This window comes from Typopeltis vanoorti, chromosome 2, assembly GCF_054136105.1.
Source record: "Typopeltis vanoorti isolate ZY-2024b chromosome 2, IOZ_Tvanoo_1.0, whole genome shotgun sequence".
In the NCBI taxonomy this organism is placed as follows: domain Eukaryota; kingdom Metazoa; phylum Arthropoda; class Arachnida; order Uropygi; family Thelyphonidae; genus Typopeltis; species Typopeltis vanoorti.
Window position 1 is genome coordinate 133,394,498 of NC_143550.1, and position 22,086 is coordinate 133,416,583.

The 22,086-nt window shown below is 35.4% G+C and overlaps 1 protein-coding gene across 1 annotated transcript in view; it reads left to right on the plus strand.

The window, feature by feature from the left end:
- Positions 1-9,310: 9,310 nt before the first annotated feature.
- LRP1 (LDL receptor protein 1) overlaps positions 9,311-22,086 on the plus strand; it is a 1,646,373-nt gene continuing 1,633,597 nt past the window's right edge. Inside the window, exon 1 of the mRNA XM_090402369.1 lies at positions 9,311-9,404. Within this exon, the coding sequence (XP_090258495.1) occupies positions 9,311-9,404 (94 nt within the window). The remainder of the gene's footprint in view (positions 9,405-22,086) is intronic.

Consider the following 22,086-nt stretch of genomic DNA (forward strand, 5'->3'; position numbering starts at 1 on the left):
ATCTTCTACTCTTTGTAATTGGGTAGCTAGTTTTTTCGCATGTTGTCCACTGCGTTTGTAGGAATGTAGGAATGTAGGAATATCTCAGGATTCTGTTCTATTTATCAGTAATGGATATTAGCTTTAGTCTATGCATAAATTATCATCTTTCACTGACCTCAAACCCAATCTTTAGTTGTGCAGATGACTGCAAGCTCGATTCCTCACAATCATTTAACAAATCTTGGAATGTTCAAACATTTCACACTTCAAAATCTGCTAAAACCAATGCCGTAGATATTGATCACTATCTTCAATGGAGTAATAACAACCTAGTCGCCTTCAGTGATATCAAAACACAGTCTTATCTTTTTTATTTCATTTATTTATATTTTATTTTTCTGGAGAAAAATGTCTTCGTTCATTTCTTCTTACCTTTAATAATACCTAGGTCGTCCAAGATCAGATCATTCTTCTTAGGCGCACATTTGCCTTTAATCTTTCTGGGTATAAGCACATCACATGTGTAGCTGTCTCATATAGGTACTAAAAAAAATATATATATATATATCCTTTGCTACCCAAGACGTTACTTTTCATTTTTCAAACTACAAACTCAGTACAAGTGATAAGTGAAAATCCACCAAATTTTAGAATAGTGCTCTCGCATATAAATTTCTTTAAGAATTATAGGTACTAATCAAAAATTCTTTAGGATAATACTTCTCTCACAGACTCACTCCAAACGCAATCTCTTACATGGTCTGTTTCTGGTTTATCTGATTTTTACAAGTGCTTATAATGATATCCATTTTCAATTCAACTGCAACGCACCGAACATGATTCTCCCACTATTCTTTCATCTACTTCTTTTCTCTGAAATAGTCTTCTCAAGAAGTATTCCCAACGATTACAACCTCCAACATGTTCAAAAAGAGCATCAACAGTTATTCTCTCTTAATCCCCTACTCAAATATGCTATACGTTTAAAATTTCTCGTATGAGGTACTAATATACACAGTTGCTCCTTGAACAACGCGGGGGTTTGGAAGAACGCTGACTCCCCGAGTTCTTCGAAAAACCGCGTATAACTTTTGACTCCCAGAAAACTTAATTAATAGCCAACTGTTGACCAGAAGCCTTATCGATAACATAAACAGTCGATTAACATATATTTTGTATGTTATGTATGTATTATCTACTCTATAAAATAAAATGATAAGCCTTTTTTTGTAACGTTTTTGTGTCACGTTTTTTTATCAAGTTATTCGAAACGTTTTGAAACTCTCAGAGGCTACCTGAGTTTTCAAAATTCGAGTCATCAGAATTCAAGGAGAACCGGTCTACCAGTCTCGAACTCGGGGGGGTTGGGCGCCATTTTTTTTTTTTTTTTCCTCTAAAGTTAGGTGACATCACTAAAAGATATCTGCAAATGATGAGCTCGCTCATCTCCACTAGCCTGAGCAGACATCTTCTGGAGGAGAGGAGGATGAGGGGTTAGAGTATGGGATGCGGGAACATTGCAGGGAAGCGTTTCTTTCTTTTTTTTTTTCGCTTTGTATTTATTAGTAGGAGGGATTTTTTTTTCCTCCAAAGTTATCAGTATCAGTTGGAGGTGACATCACTAAAAGACATCCGCAAATGATGGGCTCGCTCATCTCCACTAGCCTGAGCAGACACCTTCTGGAGGAGGGGGGATGATAGGGTTAGGAGTGGAGTTGGGGAGCATTGCAGGGAAGTCCTCTGTCACCCGCTTGACGACCTTTTCACTTCCACCACCTAATGCTATTTTCCCCCCATCCCAACAATTTCGGACATACAGGTGAGAGAATTAGTCACATGGTCTAACATTAAAAACACTTTTTGAGGATAAAATATTTACATAATAAGGACAAATAATATAGAATACTCTTCGAGCCACGGAGATAAGATTTGCCCTATGATGTCTCAAAGTAAGATAATCTCACATCAACATCATATCCAACAGCATGTAGAAACATGTCCGTGAATCATCTGCATGAAAGTTTCATTTTGGAAGGCACAGCCAGGGTTAAGGGTCAGGTAAACAGTACTATAAGGAAAAACAAACGAGTGAAGTGTCTTTGCAGTTATGGCAATTTGTTCATCCAGTGCAGCTATTGTATTGTGTTGTGATGTTTTGTGTCCAGAAAAGTAAAGTAAAATAATGGGTGAGCCACAAAAGTCATTGAAATTTTCTTTCTTCAGGAAGATAGCACGAGACAAAACTCTTCACATAGCTCTAAATGGATGGAAATCGATTATTATTTCAGAAGACACGTATATCGTTTTGTATTTATCCAGGACCACTTGGGAAAAGTTATGCAGGAAGTGGTCTGATATCCTTGGCTACTTGCAAAGAAGAGTTGACTATAAAATGGACCTTGGTGACTGTTATATTCTGAAATGCCAAGATGGGGAACTAATACTTGATGATACATGAGCTGATGGAAGTAAAGTTTTTTCTATTAGTTGTGAAGAAGCTGAGAGATTTTCACCAAAAATGTATGACATTGATAATCATTTACTATTTTTGGAAACTGAATTACCAGCTATTTGTGTCATGGGGAAAATTATAGCTAATCATTAAAATTCATCAATGGTAAAATTAGACTTTCAAGATTTTATCCAATTCGATAAAGATTCTTTATTTTGGGACATTTACGAACATTTTACATAAACTGATTGTGGTGACAAAAGAATACACAGAATGTTTAGGGAGGCATGGTGTCATTTCCAGACTGACACAATATCAAATGTATGGATATGTGCTTAGCATGGCATCTGATCTAAAAACACTTTTGCATGACCAGCTATTTTGATGTAACGTAACCAAGAAACAGTGAGTAACAAAAATATTCTTTATTGAACTCTTTGGAAAATGTTAAGAGTGTAAACTAAATATTGTGAAATATTTTTAGGTAATTACATGTTTCTATTTTTTCTCTGTGAATGTACTTGTAAATAATACATTCACAGAGAACTTCTAAAACAAAATATGCAATTGTAAACTGAAATGAACAAAGATGTGTGTTTTTGTTGTTGTGTTTTTCCACAGTGAATGTTTTACTCAGTTATTCTGATTAGAATTTGGTATTTAAATCCATAACTTTATACCTTAATGCATTCTCTTTAATTATTGTAAAAAAAAATCACTGCTGTGAAATTAATGCCAGCAACAGGGAAAAATTGTTGAAAACTGATATCCATGTAATTGATTATTTTTGAAATTATCTAATGCTACCTATTGACATTGTTTGAGTTATCTGAAAACAATTCGTTCACATAATCGAAAATCCGAACTGTTAGAATTTGGTTGTTTTACAGAGAGACAGCTGATAATTAACCCAAAAACTTGACTTAAACTCTTAAAGTTTGGTATAGAAAAAATATTTTTACTCTCCAGATAACACAAATACAAATTTTACCTTTCCCCACACAAAGTAAGATAAAAACACACCAACAGTATATCCAACAGCATGCGAAAACATGTCATTGAGTCATCTGCGCAAAAGATTCATTTTTGAAAGAACGATCAGAGTAGGGCATAGTAAGGGTAAACAGTACTATAAGAAAAAAAAGTCGAGTGACTTTGGACTTAAGGTAATCGTTCATCCACTGTAGGTGCTGTTTTGTGTTACACGTAAACACCAGTGGCAAATCATACACTATGAACATCAGCACAAATGTTAAATAAGAAGAATAAGAAAAAAAAAATACTGTCTTTTTCATTCTATTTAATTTCTGTATGTTAGATTCAGTAAATATAATTTGTTAATAATATTACACTCAAATAAATGGTAACATAGAAATTAACAAAGTATATATTACAGAGATAATATTCATTTGAAATAATAAGAAATAACTATTTATTTGTTGTGCTTGCAACAGAAGTTTCTAAAAGAAAATGCTATGGCGAGGTCAAAACCTTGTTTGTCTCATATCCGTTACTTAAATTACTAATGCTAAAGAAAAAAAAAGAAAAAAAGAAATTTCAGTTACAGAAATAGGTTAAGAGCACAAGGAATCGAAGGTAAAATTAATAGTCATATTGGTTTTAAAAAAAATAAATGTAAGCTTTAATCTACTACAACAATAATTTCCCACAGGAACGAAGAGTACCAACCTAAACACATGATTTCACACCTACGTACAACAAAATTAGCGACCGGATAAGAGAGATATCTTTAAGATAAGACTTAATGAGAAATCTACAGTGTTGGAAAATAAATTCACACACATTTTATTTATTTATTAATTTTGCTCAGTTATTCTGTTAGAATATGTAGCTAACCTGAATTTTAAAAGTAAAATACAGAAAATAACCAATCAATTTGAAAAAAAAAAATCATTTCATTTGTCAGAATTCCATACTCTAACAGTACTTGGAATTCGAAACAGGAAATAACACTTACCCTAAACAAAACAGCGCATAGACTTTCCACCAAGCTTGGAAAAACATTAGCATGAGCAACTGTCCGAAGGAATTAACACAGAGAACCAATCAGATAGTAATCTAAATTAAGTAGCCAACTAGTTTTTCTGGTTATTTACAGAAATATCTTTCAACTCCTATGTTTTGTGTGTTTTTGTGATGTGAATATATGTTATCCACAGTAACCTATAATAAAAAGGTCAACTGCATTTTCAGACTTGTGTTTGTGTTCTGTGCTGTGAACATATGTTAATAATCAACAATTTGGAATATTCAGAAAACCTAGATAGTACCAAGATGTTCCCATTCTGGAAAGAAATGTAAGTTGATTTTTTTTAACTTAAACATAACAATTGATAATTGTAATTTCAATAATCACTGCTCGTATGTTTTGGTAAGCGTAATTCTAATACTGAATAGTTTTTTTTTTCATAAGAATAATCATAGGGTACATATTAGAGTATCAACATGGATACATTAGCGACTTTTCATGTTTAATGTGTGTGTGTGTGTGTGTGTGTGTGTGTGTGTGTGTGTGTGTGTGTGTGTGTGGGTGGGTGGGTGGGTGGGTGGGTGGGTGTGGGTGGGTGGGTGGGTGGGTGTGGGTGGGTGTGTTGAGGGACACCAGCATATAATTAAATTATTCAGAAAAGCTGCCATCACGACTCTACTCTAAGAATTCCCACCCTTTAACAGGAAAGAAATACCCCAAACTGTATTGGAAAATTATTACACCCATCTATAGACAACCAAAGACAAAACATGCCAACAATGATGGGTGTGTGTCACCCTGGGAAAATTCCAAGATGTCTTATCTCAAAAACATCGCCCACAATTCCATAGGCAAACCAAAACACCATGTGATGTCACAGAGAGACATATGTTCCCCAGAAATTTCCAAACACATAACGTGATGATTGCTTATCTCTAAATATCACCTGCAATGATTAAGCAAACCCAATACACCACATGATGTCCCTGATACTTCTATCAGGGACATCAGGGGGGGAGCGAAATTCCAAACATTCCAAAATTTATCTTATCACTATCCATCACCCATAATGGCATATGCAAATCATTTACTTATCTACAACTCATAACAACACACATCCAGGACACTGATGTCACTTCATCTTTCACCCTACCCCTATTTGGTTCATAGTGTCCCACCAATCACGACACGAATGCTTATCCACTAATATCTTCCTTTTCCATTCAAAACAATAACGTCACTTATAACAACACATCCACGTCATGATTCCTTATCTTATCTTGATCTTGATCTGGTTAAAAGTGTCCCACCAATCAGGACACGATTCGTTATCCACTAATATATCTTCCTTTCCATTCAAAACAATAACGTCACTTATTTACAACTAACAAATAATGTCACTTATCTTCATCTGATAACAACAAACTTTCACATCACGATTCCTTATCTTATCTTGATCTGGTTAAAAGTGTCCCACCAATCACGACACGATTCCTTATCTCTACCTTCACCCATAATTCCATATGCGAATCAAAACACAAGTACTGAAGGCATTGACACATATACCCACAGGGAAATTCCAAACAGCCCAAACCCATGACGTCACACACAGAATGACGTCATCAGATGAATAACCAATCACGTCACGATTCCTTATCTTATCTTGATCTGGTTATTAGTGGTCACCCTACTACTTACATCGTCTGTTTACAAGATGAATCGCATGTCTGTAATACCTACTTTTATATTTATTTATTCGTATGGCGTTTCCTCCCTTTTTCTCCCCCGTCCCTATTGGGGAGAATTGAGCCCCCTTCATGGGGGGGTAAGTATTTATGACTGTAGATTCGTGTGTGTTCACAGGGTTTGCAGGAAGAAAAACTACAGATAAACTGGCAAAAAAAGCCCTACTCCCCATACCCAAAACCAGTAATTCGGCTATAGCTGAGGAAGATGCACAAATTTCTCATGTCTTCGACAGTCACATGGTCGCAAAGCACACAGCCACTAGGCTAACCGCTCAGACACTTTTATATTGTCTTATATGATTCAAATGTTATACGTAACTAACACTAGACATCAAAAATGAAAAGATAATGTGAAAAAGTTACAGATATGACGATCATGCATTGATAACGAAGCAGCAACAATATGGTTGATTTATGGTAGACTACTGCAATCGCGGTAGCTACACACTAATGAATGAATCGTTATAAAATTTTTATTTTATGCCAATTAATTAATTTAACTGATTAATAACAATTAATTTTATGCAGTTATGATTTAATACTGCATCTTTAAGGTGTTTACGTTTCTCTCGACTGTGAACAACCATGTACTGTCTGTAAAAGTTTGTGTGCGTATAGCTGCAGGGCTACCGAGAGGGGGTGACATCTGAGACTTTTTGTCACGGGCTCGGCATCGAAAAGGGCCCACCCGTCGGGCTCCGACGTGTCATATAACTGTGTTTATAATGCATGGTTTTAATTCTCGTAATAATACAACAATGATAAAGGATAATGGCATATCGAGAATGATACTGTGTTTTGTTTTAGACAGACGCTACGCTCTTTAGCCATCTGTCTAAATAAAATCTTTAGCCGAAATAAAATATTGCAGTCTAGTACCATATCGATTGATATTGCAACAGCAAATGTTGAGTCTCTTCTGAAAGAACTTGAACATTTTAGAAATAAGTGGCAAAGATGTTCTCTCTGAAGCTACACTTGTTGCAATTGAATTGGGTATAACCCTAAATGTAAACGGTCGAAAGCGAAGAGATGAAGAAATCTAGCAGATGAAGAAAGTGCAGATGGGGATGATACATAAGAACATTTTAAAAGAATTATATATTTTGTCATACTGGATACAATTATTTCCCAACTTCAGATGCGTTTCACATCTTTAAAAACCATTCAGAATTTATTTTCACCAATATTAAATTTTCAAACAATGAATCATATCAAGAAATTTCTGACTCGTGCAATAATTTAATAAATAAATATTCGAAAGACTTAACATCAACTCTGAAAGACGAAATCTATCACATAAAAAAGATTTATAACGCCATGTTTAAAGATGTTATACCAGGACTAGATTTATTAAATATCATTTATAAATTTCGACTTCAAGTGTTTTTCCCGAAATATGTACTTCAATCAGAATTTTTTACACAATACCAGTAACAGTTGCCAAAGGTGAAAGAGCGTTTAGTAAACTTTCAGCAATGGGCTTCTGTAGATCATCAATGCTCCAGGAAAGATTAAACGGCTGAGCTTTGCTATCAATAGAACATGAACTGGCAATGAAAATTGATTATAAAGAGGTGATTAAAGATTTCGCTAACCATAAAGTGAGGAAGTGGATGAGGCAGATGAGGCAATAAAAATTTAAGAATTCTCTTTTTATTTAATGTTTGTATTTTGTATGGTATGCAATGTACCGAAATTTGAATTTATTGTACACTTTTTTTTAAACGAATGTTTAATGTTTTATATGACCTTTTTTTATTAAACAAAAGTGATGCATTTTTTTTAAGTAGGGCCCGGACCACAGACTTGTCACTGGCCCGAAAATTTCTCTCGGCGGCCCTGCGTGTAGGTATTGATAATTTTCAACTTTTTATAATAGATTTGTGTGTATTTTTATGGTAATACGTGATAAAATATATACATATTTTATGCATTACCTGACAACTCGGGTCAGATGTTTATATATATATACTAGGGGGGCTACTAATCTACCGTCCTATGACGTCAATAGGACGGTAGATTAGTAGCCCCCCTAGGTGGGAGATTTCAACGCGAAGCTGGGGAGAGAGCGTGTGTAGCGCCCTTTCGTGGGTAGTGAGAGCCTACATGAGGAGTGCAATGATCCGATTTGCGAGTTTTGCCGCCGCTACGGGATACTTGGTAAAGAGCACTATGTTTGCGCATAAAGTCGTCCACAAGCAGACCTGGAGATCGCCGGACGGTAGAACAGCTAACCAAATACACCATGTACTAGTGTATCGATGTCCTCACACCTCCATCTCGGATGTGAGAAGTTTCAGAGGAGCAGCTGGAGATAGCGACCACTATCTGGTAGCCTACGATTTCAGAACATAGAATTGCAGTCCAGAAGTCCGCGTGTCCTACCATACGATCGGCATGGGACCTGGATAAGTTGAAAACAGCGGAAGGCAAGCGGACTTTCCAGTTAGAGTTGCAGAATCTTTTTGGGGAGTTACAGGAGAAAGAGGATGATCCGGATGGGATGTGGGACACCATCAAAAATACGGTCGCGTTAGCTGCCACGAGAACTGTGGGAAAGAGAAAGAAGGAGGATTATACTCCTTATCAAACTACTGAACCATTTATTGAAGAACCGATATTTAGTGAAATTACTCGTGCTATCCGCATGCTGAAAAATAATAAGTCTCCAGGAGTGAACTGCATACCAGTGGAGCTCTTGAAGAATGGTGGGAACGTCCTGCTGGAGCAGCTGCACTGGCTCATGTTGATGATCTAGCGAGAAGAACGGCTGCCGGACGAGTGGAAGGAGTCGCTGATCACCCCAGTATATAAGAAAGGAGATAAGGCTCAATACGGCAACTATAGGGGCATCTCACTGCTGTCGACTGGCTAAAGGTGCTGTCTAACATCATGCTAATGCGCCTCACACCATATGCAGAAGAGTGCCTTGGTGACTACCAGACGAGCTTCAGGAGGAACCGTTCTACAATAGACCAACTCTTCACGCTGCACCAAGTTTTTGAAAAGTGCTGGGAATATAATCGGGAAGTTCACAATATTTTCATAGGCTTTTCTAAAGCCTATGACATAATGATACACCCAAAATTATGGCAGGTGTTAGAAGAGTTGGGAATTCCTCGAAAACTCCGAAAAATGGCTCAGGTGTGCATAGCTGGTTCGAGAGCAAGAGTGAAAGCAGAAAGTGAACTTTCGGACCCGTTTCAAGTACAGATCGGTGTGAAGCAGGGTGATGATTCTCTTCAATCTAGTGTTGGAAAAAGTAATTAGAAACACACAGCAAGTGGCAGGTGGAATCGACATGGGGGTGCAAGTTAGGATTCTTGGATACGCTGACGACCTGAACGTTATGGCGCATCAACAGGACGACGCGATTGCATTGGTTACTGCTATTGAAGAAGCTGCAGAAGAAGTTGGCCTGAAAATAAATACCAAGAAGACAAAACACCTTTTTATGAGTCGCCATACTGTTCAAGATCCAGAGGGAGCTGCACAGTTTGAGAGGGTGAAGGTATTTAGGTACTTGGGTTCTTTCGTGACTGAAGATAACAAAGTTGAGGCTGATGTCCAGAGTCGTATAAATGCTGCGAATGTGGCCTATTATCAGGTGTGTTCCCTTTTCGCGCTTGCTGTTTTGGACTACAAAGGTGGGACTATGCAAGACTTTGATCAGGCCTGTTCTCCTCTACGGTGCTGAGGCGTGTACTCTCACGGCGAGACAAGCCAATCACCTGAGAGTATTCGAGAAGAAGATGCTACGACATATCTATGGAGGGGTCATGGCAGACGGAGTCTGGAGGAGGCGGTCCAATGCTGCCATACACGCTTTATGCAACTCCGCAGACGTCTTGATGGAGCTGCAAGCCTGGTGTCTTCACTGGCTGAGGCACCTCTACCATATGGACCCCGAAAGGACTGTGAGACAAGTGTAGGAGGCCCAAACCCGATCAGGGAGGCCGCCCAGGAGACCGAGAAAGAGATGGGCAGATCAGGAGAAGGAAGACCTGCAAGCTGTCGGTTTGGAGACCAGAACGTGGTGGAGAGTCGCAGAGGACCATTGGCGACGTGTGGTGCCTGAAACCAAAAGACCCCCCTGGGCTGATAGTGCCTGGCTAATCTAATGTAAGGTAAATAGGGGGGATATGCCCCCCTATTTACCTTATGCCAAAAATGTTTGCCAAAAATGTTATGCCAAAAATGTTTCGGACTGGTAGGCCGGTTCTCCTTGAATTCTCATGACTCGAAAGGGCTTGTGCCCCCTGGCGCCCAACCCCATGTTCCGGACTGGTAGGCCGGTTCTCCTTGAATTCTGATGAATCGAATTTTGAAAACTCGAAAAGGAGGGTTCCGTCCTCCCCCCTCTGGCTCCTACGGCACTTAATCACCCCGAGTTCTGGACTGGTAGGCCAGTTGTCCTTGAATTCTAATGACTCGAATTTTGAAGATTCGAAAGGCTCCCCCCCATAGCGATGCGTAGCTAAGGGGGTGCGGTCTGCCCCTGGTGGCACTTTTCACTTGAGACAATTTTATTTTTCGTCGATTATTCTATTTATGTTAACTTAGTAATTTTATTACTTAATTAATAATTAGTTTTCAACAACTATACTTACAAGTAAAATAAACAAACATAGTGTTTTAATTTCTTTCCCTATGTCGTTTTGACTTTTTATAGTATTTTTGGTGTGAATTGAGAATGACGACAAACTCAGGGACAAAAGCTCTAGCTACGCCACTGTATTTTAGCCCTACGTAACTTTTGACAGCCAGTCTCTGGCAATCAGAGTATCAAATTTATAAATGAAACGATCATAAAAAGAAAGGAACAGATTATGTTAAAATATGACGCCATAAATTTCTTATTTCTGAAATTTAAGAAAATAATCAAAATAAGAAAATAAAGAAGAAAATAAGAAAAAAAATTTAAGAAAATTTATTTTGTATGTTAGCGAGCCTGTGTAGCTCAGTGGATGTGGCGTTTGCACACCATGCCGCTTGACCGCACGACAGAAGACTTGCTTTCGAATCTAGTCGGCACTAGAGGAAATTTTTCTAAGCCCTTTTTTCGACTGGTTCCGAGTTAGTCGATCTCTGGCACGGGCAAGCGGGTTTTTTCTCCCGGAAACTCAAGAAAATCGACTGTAGAATCCACATTTCTTCAGACATTAAATATATTGTCACTGCGTGAAGAGAGACGGCTGAACTTCCCACTCAGTCTCCAAAAGTTAGATAGGGCTAAACGGCCTCAACTACTCCTCATACAGGAATAAAAAGGCATTAGCTGATTTTTTTAGCTGACATTTTACCCATTCTGACCAAATATTTTAACCAAACCAAAATGATCAAAACTAGAGAGTAATCAGCTTTAGGTAAAGGATTAACATGGGAGGTAATCGCAGTGACAGATTTCGATTTTTCCTCTCCCAATAAAGAATTATACAACAAAAATGAAGGTTCCAATGTTGAAAATTGTTTACTTAGTTTTTCAGTCGAAATTCGTCACATTTTTTCGGATATTACCTAAGATCAAAGTGGTTTACTATAATGAACTAACAGACTTTGGTATTAATGAATATTAGTAGATCAGTTATTAGATATAGCAACAGTACAGTTATGATGTCTGGAACAACAACAACAATAATAATTAATAATAAAATAATAATTTTGTTGTTTTGTAAAGCTGAATTTTTATATTTGATGATATAGAAATAAACAATATGTATAGTAACAAATGAATGATTGGGTAGGTACAAATTTTGCCTTTGTGCTTAAATGCACGACAATTTCACTCAATGTGGTTGTTAACATACAGATTGAGATGCAATGTTGAGATCAATGTGCATAACTAGAATAATCTTCCACTTTATGTGTGTGTACTTGGGAGACTAAACGTAACTTTTTGAAGCCATTTCAGGTCTAAGCACGGGTGCATCTGATACTATCGAACGATGAAATTCCATCTCCCACTTAAAGACATTCACAAGTATTCACATCCGTAGCGGAATTCGAACCCACAACTGTACTAATTGGAGAACGAAGAAGGTATTCACTCTGTCAACCACGTGAATATACATTATATCTTATATGGTAATTATTTGTATACTGTATTTACTCGAATATAACTCTCACTTTTTTTTTTTTCCCCGAAAATTAAAACTACAAAATTGTGGTACGACATATATGCTGGGATTTTCGGAAAATAAAGTTTTCAGGAAAAAACTGAAAATTGGTATGACTTACCAAGAATCTCCTATTCCCCATTGCTGCTTCTGGCCACCAGTGCAGTTTCCTTGTGTGCATCGTCAAAGTCATCTACCCAAATAGTGTCATCTTCTTTCCCATTATTTCAAGCAAAAATTATGAGTAATTTATAAGATTTGAGATACGTAATGAATAATCCTTCACAAATGACTAATGAGAAGTGAAAGCAGAGCATCAAACAGACAGCAATGGTAGGGCAGTAGAGATAAAGCAACTATGAAGACGTGCATATGATTGGTGCGGTATTAACAACAGATCGTGCGGCCCAACTACAAAGGCAAGCTGACAATTGTGTTGAGTTGAAATGTTAATTCTCTGCAACCGAATTCCATAATATCTGAAACTGCAATAACAACATTCACTATATATTTCTTAGTTTTAACACGTTCACGACGGTGGTGTTTATCGTTCAGACAGAACTCATTACCGTTTGTGTTCTGCTTGCACATTGCACAGGTGGGCTCAACTCACACAAAGTTTCAATCCTTTGAATTTTATTGCTGTTTGTTTGTATGTTGCTTCCATGTCGAGTTGGTGGGGAAACTCTCACACACATTATATGTGTTAGTTCAATTCAGCAGTAGAAGTTTATTTGAAGTTAGCCTTTTTGATCTGTCTTAATGACATCAAAAATTTCAAATGCAATCAAACAAACACTTATTTCATGTAACTGAAAAATTGGACAATAGTTTTTAGTTAGATACTGTGTTTGCCAGTGCAACATATGTTTTGCTTGAGTCTATACAGCATAGTTTCTGAGGAAGCGACATGTGATTCAATAGTTAGTGCCATTTTTAACCGAGTTTCTCTAATTGGATTATTTGTTGAGAAATACATTTAGACTGCAAATGTCTCTGTACCTTATTCAGTGATACAATAAAACTACTTGTTTTTCTTGCATCTACAGTATAGTGGCTGTTGGGGTGGGCTTGCTGTTTACCGCGGGGAGCGAGTTACTATCACCCCGACATGAAAGTGCTTAAATTCTTTTCATATGTGAGGTATATATGAAAGTTGTTGGAAGTTTTCCACTTGGTTTATATTATAAATTAAAGATACCAAGAAATTATATACTTGGTTTAATCCATTATCCAAGTGTAAGCAAACAGGTTTGCACCTGACAAAACTTGTATAAAGAAGCTAATGACTTCACATCACTTGCCTTCGTATCTCATAATGCAAAGCACATATCCTTACAGGTATGTATAATGGTATGCATTATGGAAAGGATCACTACCCAGACCCGTTTCGATCTTTATAGAGATCTCATCAGTGGGAGCCAAACCAGAAGTGATACTAAGTATATTACATATAACACTACTGTCAAAATGGGTGAAGCAAAAATGGTTTCCATATTCCCCTTTGTCTTTAAAGGAAGTTATTTGGGAAAGGGAATTTTGTGAGTTTTAAGCTCAACCTCTGGGGACAGTTGTATTAGTTATGATCAGCTGGGAGTAGAATAGCCTTCAGTCTTTTGTATTTATAGTACTCTGTTTCATTGTAATTGACAGCTGATATAGTTCGCCTACAGTTTGTAGATCTCTGCTTGACGTCTTGCCAAGAATAGTCGATTCATGCTGAAGGGAATAAAGAAATGAAGGACGTACGAATCGGTCGCCAACACGCGAAATCACGTGCTTTATAGGTAAAATTTTCCAACTGTTATACAAGCAACATAGTTAACTACAATGATCATAAAAGAGAAGTTAATTTTCCGACGTGTAATAATAAACAACTCATCCCACAATACGGATTGATTACCCTATTATTGGAATGGATTTTCCTCCTGTTGACATGCGCAGAAATGTCAAATGATCTCGAATCTGTGGGCGTGGATACTATACCAAGTCTAAAAGTTCTAAAAAGAACTTGGCGATGGACTGAGTCCTTGATTCTTTATCCCGGCATCTGAATGAAGAGAATTTGTGTGGATGGAGTGCTATTGAGCTAAAAGCTCTAGTCGTGTCTGAGTAATGGCATTAGCCGAGCCCCAGTTAAAACTTCATTGGCTACAGCATTGCCATCCGCTAACCTGGAAGTCCTAAAAAGGACTGGGTGATCTTCTTTCTCCCTCGTACCATACCAAGTCCTTATAAGGACTGGCTTAAAGGGGAGAAGCAAGAATGCTTTTCATCTTCCCTGTTACCTGTAGAGGACAGTGTAGGGAAAAGGTATTATTGAGCTATTAAAGCTCTGATCATGGCAGGATGGTAACAGCAATAGCCGAGCCTCAGTTAAAACTTCATTGGCTACAGCATTGCCATCCATTATCCTCCCAGGGTCTCATCCATCTTCATTCATTCCCTCTAAACCCGCCCACCATCCCAAGTTTCAAGTAATGCAGAAGTGATATTTTCATCATATACAAGTTGCCAAGAGGTGTCACACCTTATTATTAAAATACTGTGGATTAGAGAAAGTTGTTCAAAGTTTTTCCACTTGGTTATACTATAAATTAAAGATACCAAGAAATTATATACTTGGCTTAATCCTTTATCCAAGTGTAAGCAAACAAGTTTGCACCTGAACTATTTTAAGACTAGGGCAACTCGTATAAAGAAGCTAATAACTTCACATTACTTGCCTTAGTATCCCATAATGCAAAGCAAATCTTTTTGCTGACATGTATAATGCTATGCATTTGGGAGGGGTCTGGCTACCAGTGATGAGATTTCAATAAAGGTCGAAACTGTTCTAGGTAGTGACCATTCCCATAATGCATAGCATTATACATGTCTGCGCGATGTGCTTTGCATTATGGGATACTAAGGCAAGTGATCTGAAATTATTAGCTTCTTTATACGAGTCGTCCCAGTGCTGAAAATAGTTCAGGCGCAAACTTGTTTGCTTACACTTGTATAAAGGATTAAACCAAGTATATAATTCCTTGGTATTTTTAATTTATTGTATATGCGAAACTCTTATTTTTTTTCCGTAAAGTAAAATCGCTGGTGCGTGTTATATTCGAGTAAATATGATGCTGTATATTATTGAATTTATAAAATCAGTCTTTGAAACAGACCGGCTCCTTCCTGGAGCAAGGAAGTGTGTGTGTCTGGGGGGGGAGTTCCCCCTTCCCCTCCTTTTTTGGAAATAATTGTCTTTTTTAAGTAATTATTTTAGGTATGCACAATACACAAAACACAGTTGAAGTTATTCATTACTCGTGTATTATCATTACTACTACTAATTATTATTATATTATTATTTGTGACACCTCCTAATGCTAACAATTTTGTTTAATTTTGCTACTGAAGCATATGTACAGAAAGATATAATAAATACAAACTGACATTAATGAAAGTAATTCAAAACTGATTTTTATTTTATCTTTTATTAAAAAAAAAAAAAAAACTGGGAATATAACGAAGCTACTGAACTTCGCTATTGGAATGATACCCATCTCAACCGTTTCCGAGATGGATTCCTCTCAGACCGAAGTGGAATCACAGTTAGTGCTGCGACAATATGACGTCATCAATAGGAGAGCAAGCTTCGTTCAAGGTTACTAGTAGTTTGCGGGCACGCTCAGTTTAGAGTGAAAGCTCGCAACGAGTGCTTTAGGGTTAGGTAGACACTGATCGTTTAAAGGCGGTAGTCATCCATTTCCAACGAAATTTGGATCAGCCGAATAATAGTTATTGGTCAACTGACAACTTTTGTTATTCATTTCATTAGGATTTACTTGGAATGTACAATTGTCTTCTGCCATGATATGGATATAACAATAAACTTTTGTTAGTGTAATGTGTATGTTTTGCGAAGTTATGCTGCTGCCTTAGATGTTGAAGGAGGTGGGGATGACCACTTTCAGTGTCTTGGACATTAACCGGAGAAGCTGGGCATGGAGGGGTATTTCTGTGATTTTTGTGTTAATTGGAAGTATAAGGTTTTGCGACCTTTCTGGGATACTAACTGTAGTTAAAGGTAGGGATGGTGTAATGTTTTGAATGAACTCTTACCACTTTTTCTCAGTACATTCTTATGTGCACATGTATGTGTTTGTTTATATATATGTATGCATTTTGCGCGGCTGTCTGATATGCACAATAAGTTTTAATGAGTTACGGTCGTGAAAACTTTCGAAGGTTGTACATCGGTGTTTCATTCAATTTTTTTTTTTTTCAAGTTCGTTCAGTTTTTATAGCTGTATTCAAGAAAGTTCATATTGTAATTAAAATAAGTTAATGTTCCAGATGAGTTAAATGATTTTTTAATTATTCTTTTACTGAGAATTGGAGATTTTTTTTGTATTAACAATTATACGTATAATTCTTTCTCTGGAAGTGCTTAGTTTTGACGTTAAGAATCGAGATCTGATGGTCAAGTTGATCTACACATGCATTTCCCCTATTTATGCTTTAGAATCGTTGTTTTCAGGATTTCGAATACATTCTATTTCCACCCGAGATACTAAATTTATCAAAACCACACAGCATCGTCCAGAAAAATATGTTCACCACAGAAGAGATAACTGTAGAAATGTTCATCACAGCATGAGAGACATTGATTTTTTTTTTTTTTTAGTACTCAAGAAAATTATTGATATATTAATAAACAAAAACAAACAAAAAACATTTTATCATGCATTGAACGAACGTTAACCTCTGTTCGTCCACATTCCCATTAAAACATAATACAGAAATGCTGCTTTAAAGTCGCCACTACCAAATAAATACATATTGCAATAAAAATGTTAACCATTTCCGTATAAATATAAAAGAAATAACAGGAATTTATCTCGGAATATATTTATGAACATACAAAAAAGACGGTAACCAGGTGATTAAAGGAGAATGAGTTCTTGTTTATAACTGTGCATATAGAGACAGTGAATGCTTTCGCAGTGCAGTGCTCCGTCGGTGAGAGATTCAAGAGCTTCCTAAATCTTTTTAATAGGAAATAGAGAATACATAAAGCTTTTCCTGGAGCTATATTTTCTGTTACTCATTTGTATTTTATTATTAGCTATACTTAATTTACCACTTTATGCATTAAAATTTGTTTATTTATTTTTAATATATGGGTCTTGGTAGACTGCCAAGCAAGACTACATTGTGAAACCACTGAAGACACACGATTTCTTATTAATAGCATAACTCAAATATATAAAAAAAGAGTGTAGGTTTTCTATTCTATTAAGGAATTTATTGACAATTTCAAAAGACATATAAACTATGGATTCATCACCAATGCTTATTGGTGTCTGATGAAGTTTTTATTATTTTCTGCCATTCCCTTCTGTCTTTTGCCAGATGGCTCAACTCTTTCAAACTCTCCACACTATTCCTTTACATCATCTGCTTACTTTCATCTTGGCTGCCCAGTTCTGTTATGTTGTCTATTCTATGAACATCAGGGTTTTGATCTTTCTGCTGCCATCCATCCTACAGCAATGTCCAAAAAAGTTATGTTTTCTTCTAATTATTTCCTTCATCTCCTTTTTTTAAAAAAAAAAAATATATTTTTTTTTACATTGAAAATTGGGAACATGTTACATGCTCCCTAGGTACCTGAAGCTGCTAACCTTTTCTAGCTCTTGTACATTGATCTTTATTTGCTTCATCCTCTTCTTCTCTCTCTCTCTCTCTGATTATCTTTGTTTTAGTTTTTTCATTGTTCATTCTTCTTCTTCTTCTTTTTCTTCTAGCTTTACAACTCTTAACGAGTTTTGGCTTGCAAAGCAATTTTTAGCCATTCTTTTCTTTTTCTGTGAACATTCTTTCAATTCTCAACTTTTAGAGTTGTAAGATCTTTTTGTACATCATCAGTCCATCTTTTTCTTGGTGTACCTTTCTTCCTTTGTCCTAATGGTTTCCATTCAAATCTTTTTTTAACTCCTCTATCTTTTTCCATTTTTTCTATGTGCCCCCAACCACACTATTCTTTATGACTTTATAATCTTACTATATCTTCACCATTGGTTAGTTGTTTAAGTTCATTATTTGTTCTAATTCTCCATATTCCATTTTCTTCTTTTATTAGTCCATATTATTATTATTATAACGGTGTCTGCATGGAGTCAAAAGACTCATTGCAGGAGACCACATTGACACACTAACCATTATTTACACAATACCTATCATACTTCTCCTTAAATTCATTCACAGACAAAGCATTCAAAACCACCTCTGGCAATGCATTCCATCCTTTCACAACCCTTCAAGTAAAAAATCTAGTCCTAACACCCTTGTTAACCACACTCTGACATAATCTAGGGATGGCCCCTTGCTCTCTCCCTTCCAGCACTGGTCTTAAAAATGTTATTAGTATCAATCCTGTAAAATCCCTTTAATAATTTCTATGCTTCTATCATATCTCCTCTCCTATTATCAGCTAGTTTTTGGAGCCCACAGATCTTCAATCTATCCTCGTAGGGAACATCCCACAGACCTGCAACAATCTTTGTAACTCGCTTCTGAATCCTTTCCACCATTTCTTCATCATCAAGAAATCCAGGTGACCAGATCTCTGCACAATAGTCTAAATGCAGTCTTATTAATGCCTCATAAAGTGGAACAATAACTTTCTTATCCCTGCTTGTTAGTGTGTTCTTCAGCAATCGTGTAATTTGATGTGATGTTTTGGCAATCTTTGCAACATGGCCTTTAAACTTAAGTTCTCTGTCCACAATAACTCCCAAGTCCCTTGCCACATCAACTTCTTGCAGTTCAGTTCTGTTAATATAGTAAACAGCATGTGATCTCATCCTTCCGAAATGCATCACTTTACACTTAGCCACATTAAACTGACAGTCATTTACCTTAGTCCATACCGTGAGCCTATTTAAGTCATCCTGTGAAATATCTACATCATATATGCATTTTTGAAAATTATGGAGACAACTACCATGTTTGAATAAAAACTTTAGTTTAACATAACTAAAATTTATAATTTTATTAATAAATTTAATAAATTAATTAATATTTTCCTTTCAAAGATTCTCAATCTATCTATATCTTTTTTGTGTTAATTAATGGCCATGTTTCACATCCATTTGTTGTTACAGTTATTACAGGTCTTATAATTGTTTTATAAAGTTTTAATTTAGAATTACAATTAAGAATCTTATTACTTGTTAACTTTTTATAATATAATAACACTTATTTCCAGCCATGATTCTACTATTAATTTCTTTGGATGTATTATTGTTTGTTGTTATTAATGAACCTAAATATTTAAACCTATCTGCAACTTCAAACTGAATTCATCTATATTATATCTTGTAATGTTTTTATTTATTGTCTTTCCACATTACATATATTTAGTCTTCGTTAATTTGTAATCCAACATCTTTAGCGTTTCTATTAAGTTCTTCAAATTTCTCTTCTAAATCTTTTCTCCTGCAACTTATTATTGCTATATCGTCTGCATATGTATATATTTGTATTAATTTATTATTAATAAATCCTCTCATATTTAACTTTCTTATTATTGCTTCAAGTACATCTCCTTGTCTTACTCCACAGTTTATTTCAAAGGGATCCATTAATTTTCCTTTGTATTTTAACTACTTCTTTGGATCCTTCTAATGTAATTTTAATTAATCTAATTAAGTTTTCTGGTATTCCCAGTGTTTTCAAGTTATGTATCATTTCTTGTTTATTTAATTTGCAAATGCTTGTTGGAAATCAATATTATGAAGTTCTATCATATTCTAAGCATTTTTCATATATATATTTCATAACATAAAAATAAAATATCAATTTTGGATCTTTTATTTCTTAAACCACACTGGTATTCTCCTATTATTGTTTCTATATATGGTTCTAATCTTTTATATATCATACGTGATAAGATTTTGTATGTCACATTCAATAGTGTAATTCCTCTGTAGTTCATCTTATCTCCTTTATTTGGCATTTTTTCTTCTTTCCATATATTTAATGTCAAATGATAAATTTCTTTCCATAAGATTTCACCTGCATTTTTTATAAGTTCTCCTATTATCCCATCTACTCCTGGTGCTTAAAAACTTTAAAACACCAGGAGTAGATTGGGATTTGTTTTATTATTTCCACTATTTCTCTATAAGTTGGTTCTTGAATTCTTTCTTCTATATTTCTACAATTACTTTGATCTTCATATTCCTTATTTTCTTCTGCTGTCATCATAAATAATTCCTTAAAATATTCCTTCCATCCTTCTTTAACTAATTCTTTCTCAGTTAATACTTTTTTTTTCTTTATCCTTGCATCCTATCATTTGCGTATCAAAATTATGTATTAACTGTTCTAATTCTTTATAGAATTTTCTGGTTTTTCTTTTCTCATTATACTGCACTATTTGTTCCACTTTCTTCTCTATCATTTCTTTCTTTCATTTTATTTGTTACAAATTTTATGCTTTCTTTTTCTCTTCATATTCTTCTCTATTATTTCTTGTGTTCCTTTGTAAATACTTTCTTGGTATAGGAAAAACAAAATTACTTTTGTTTTCCAATTTACCATCCTATTTCTTCTTCAGCAGCATTTATGATTGTTTGTTGAATCAAGTCCAATTTTTTTTTCTATATTCTTTTCGTTTTAATATTATATTTTATTTTCTTCTGATATTTATCAATTATTTCTCTATTTTGGAATACTTCAATGTTCTATTTCTTTATCTTTTCAGTTTTCTTTTGGTCTACATTTGATATTCTATATATATAAATTTAATTTTAACTAGCATATGATCAAATTCACAATTTGCTCCTCTATATACTCTTTTTTTTTTTTTTTTGAGATCGAGACATGATCTATTTGATTACATTGTTTGGTTATTGGAATAATCCACATCCTCAAATGAATCTTCTTATGTTGAAAACATTTACTCATTTTCTAAGTTTATTTGATATTGCTAATCATTAAGTCTATTTCCGCTTTCACTGGTTTCTTCATGTAAACTATACTTTCCAATTACTTCATGAAATATGTCTTCTTTCCCTCTTTTTGCATTAAGATTCCCTACTATTATCATGGCACTATTTTTACTTATTTTTTCATGTTTCTTTTAAATCCTCGTAAAATTGATCTATCATAATCTCATCAGCATTTTCAGTCAGGACAGGGCATACACATTAATAAAAGTGATATTATGGAATTTCCCTTTAATTCATAACTTTCAAATTCTTTCATTTATTGGCATGAATCCTAAAATTGAATTTATTATCTTCTTTCTAATAATAAATCCTACTTCATAATTTCCTTGTTCCACTATTTCCTTGTATATAATATTATATAATACATAATATAATCTTTTTTATTTATTCTTCCTTTTTCTCTCCATCTTATCTCCTGTTTCTTATTTTTTTTATTTCCTATTATTTCCTTATTTCTGCTATACTTTGCATTTTCCCTACCTGTAACATTGTTATAACATACCATGTTCCAAAGTTCATGAATCCTTTCCTTTTCATGTGTTATTTCTTTGAAGTCAGTCTGGCTTTCAATTGTTTAGCTTGCTTAACAAGAGACATTTTTTACAGGAATGGGTTGTTAGCTCATTGCCAAATCCCCAACCTGGAGGACCACCCCTCTCCAAATTTTTGTCCCCTGGAGGCAGGGTGGCTCAGCCATACCCCCAGGCACCAGGTACCCATTTTAGTCACCTCTTACGACATGCACGGGTTACATTAGGACTATTCTTTAACTCTGGTCACCACATGGGGGTTT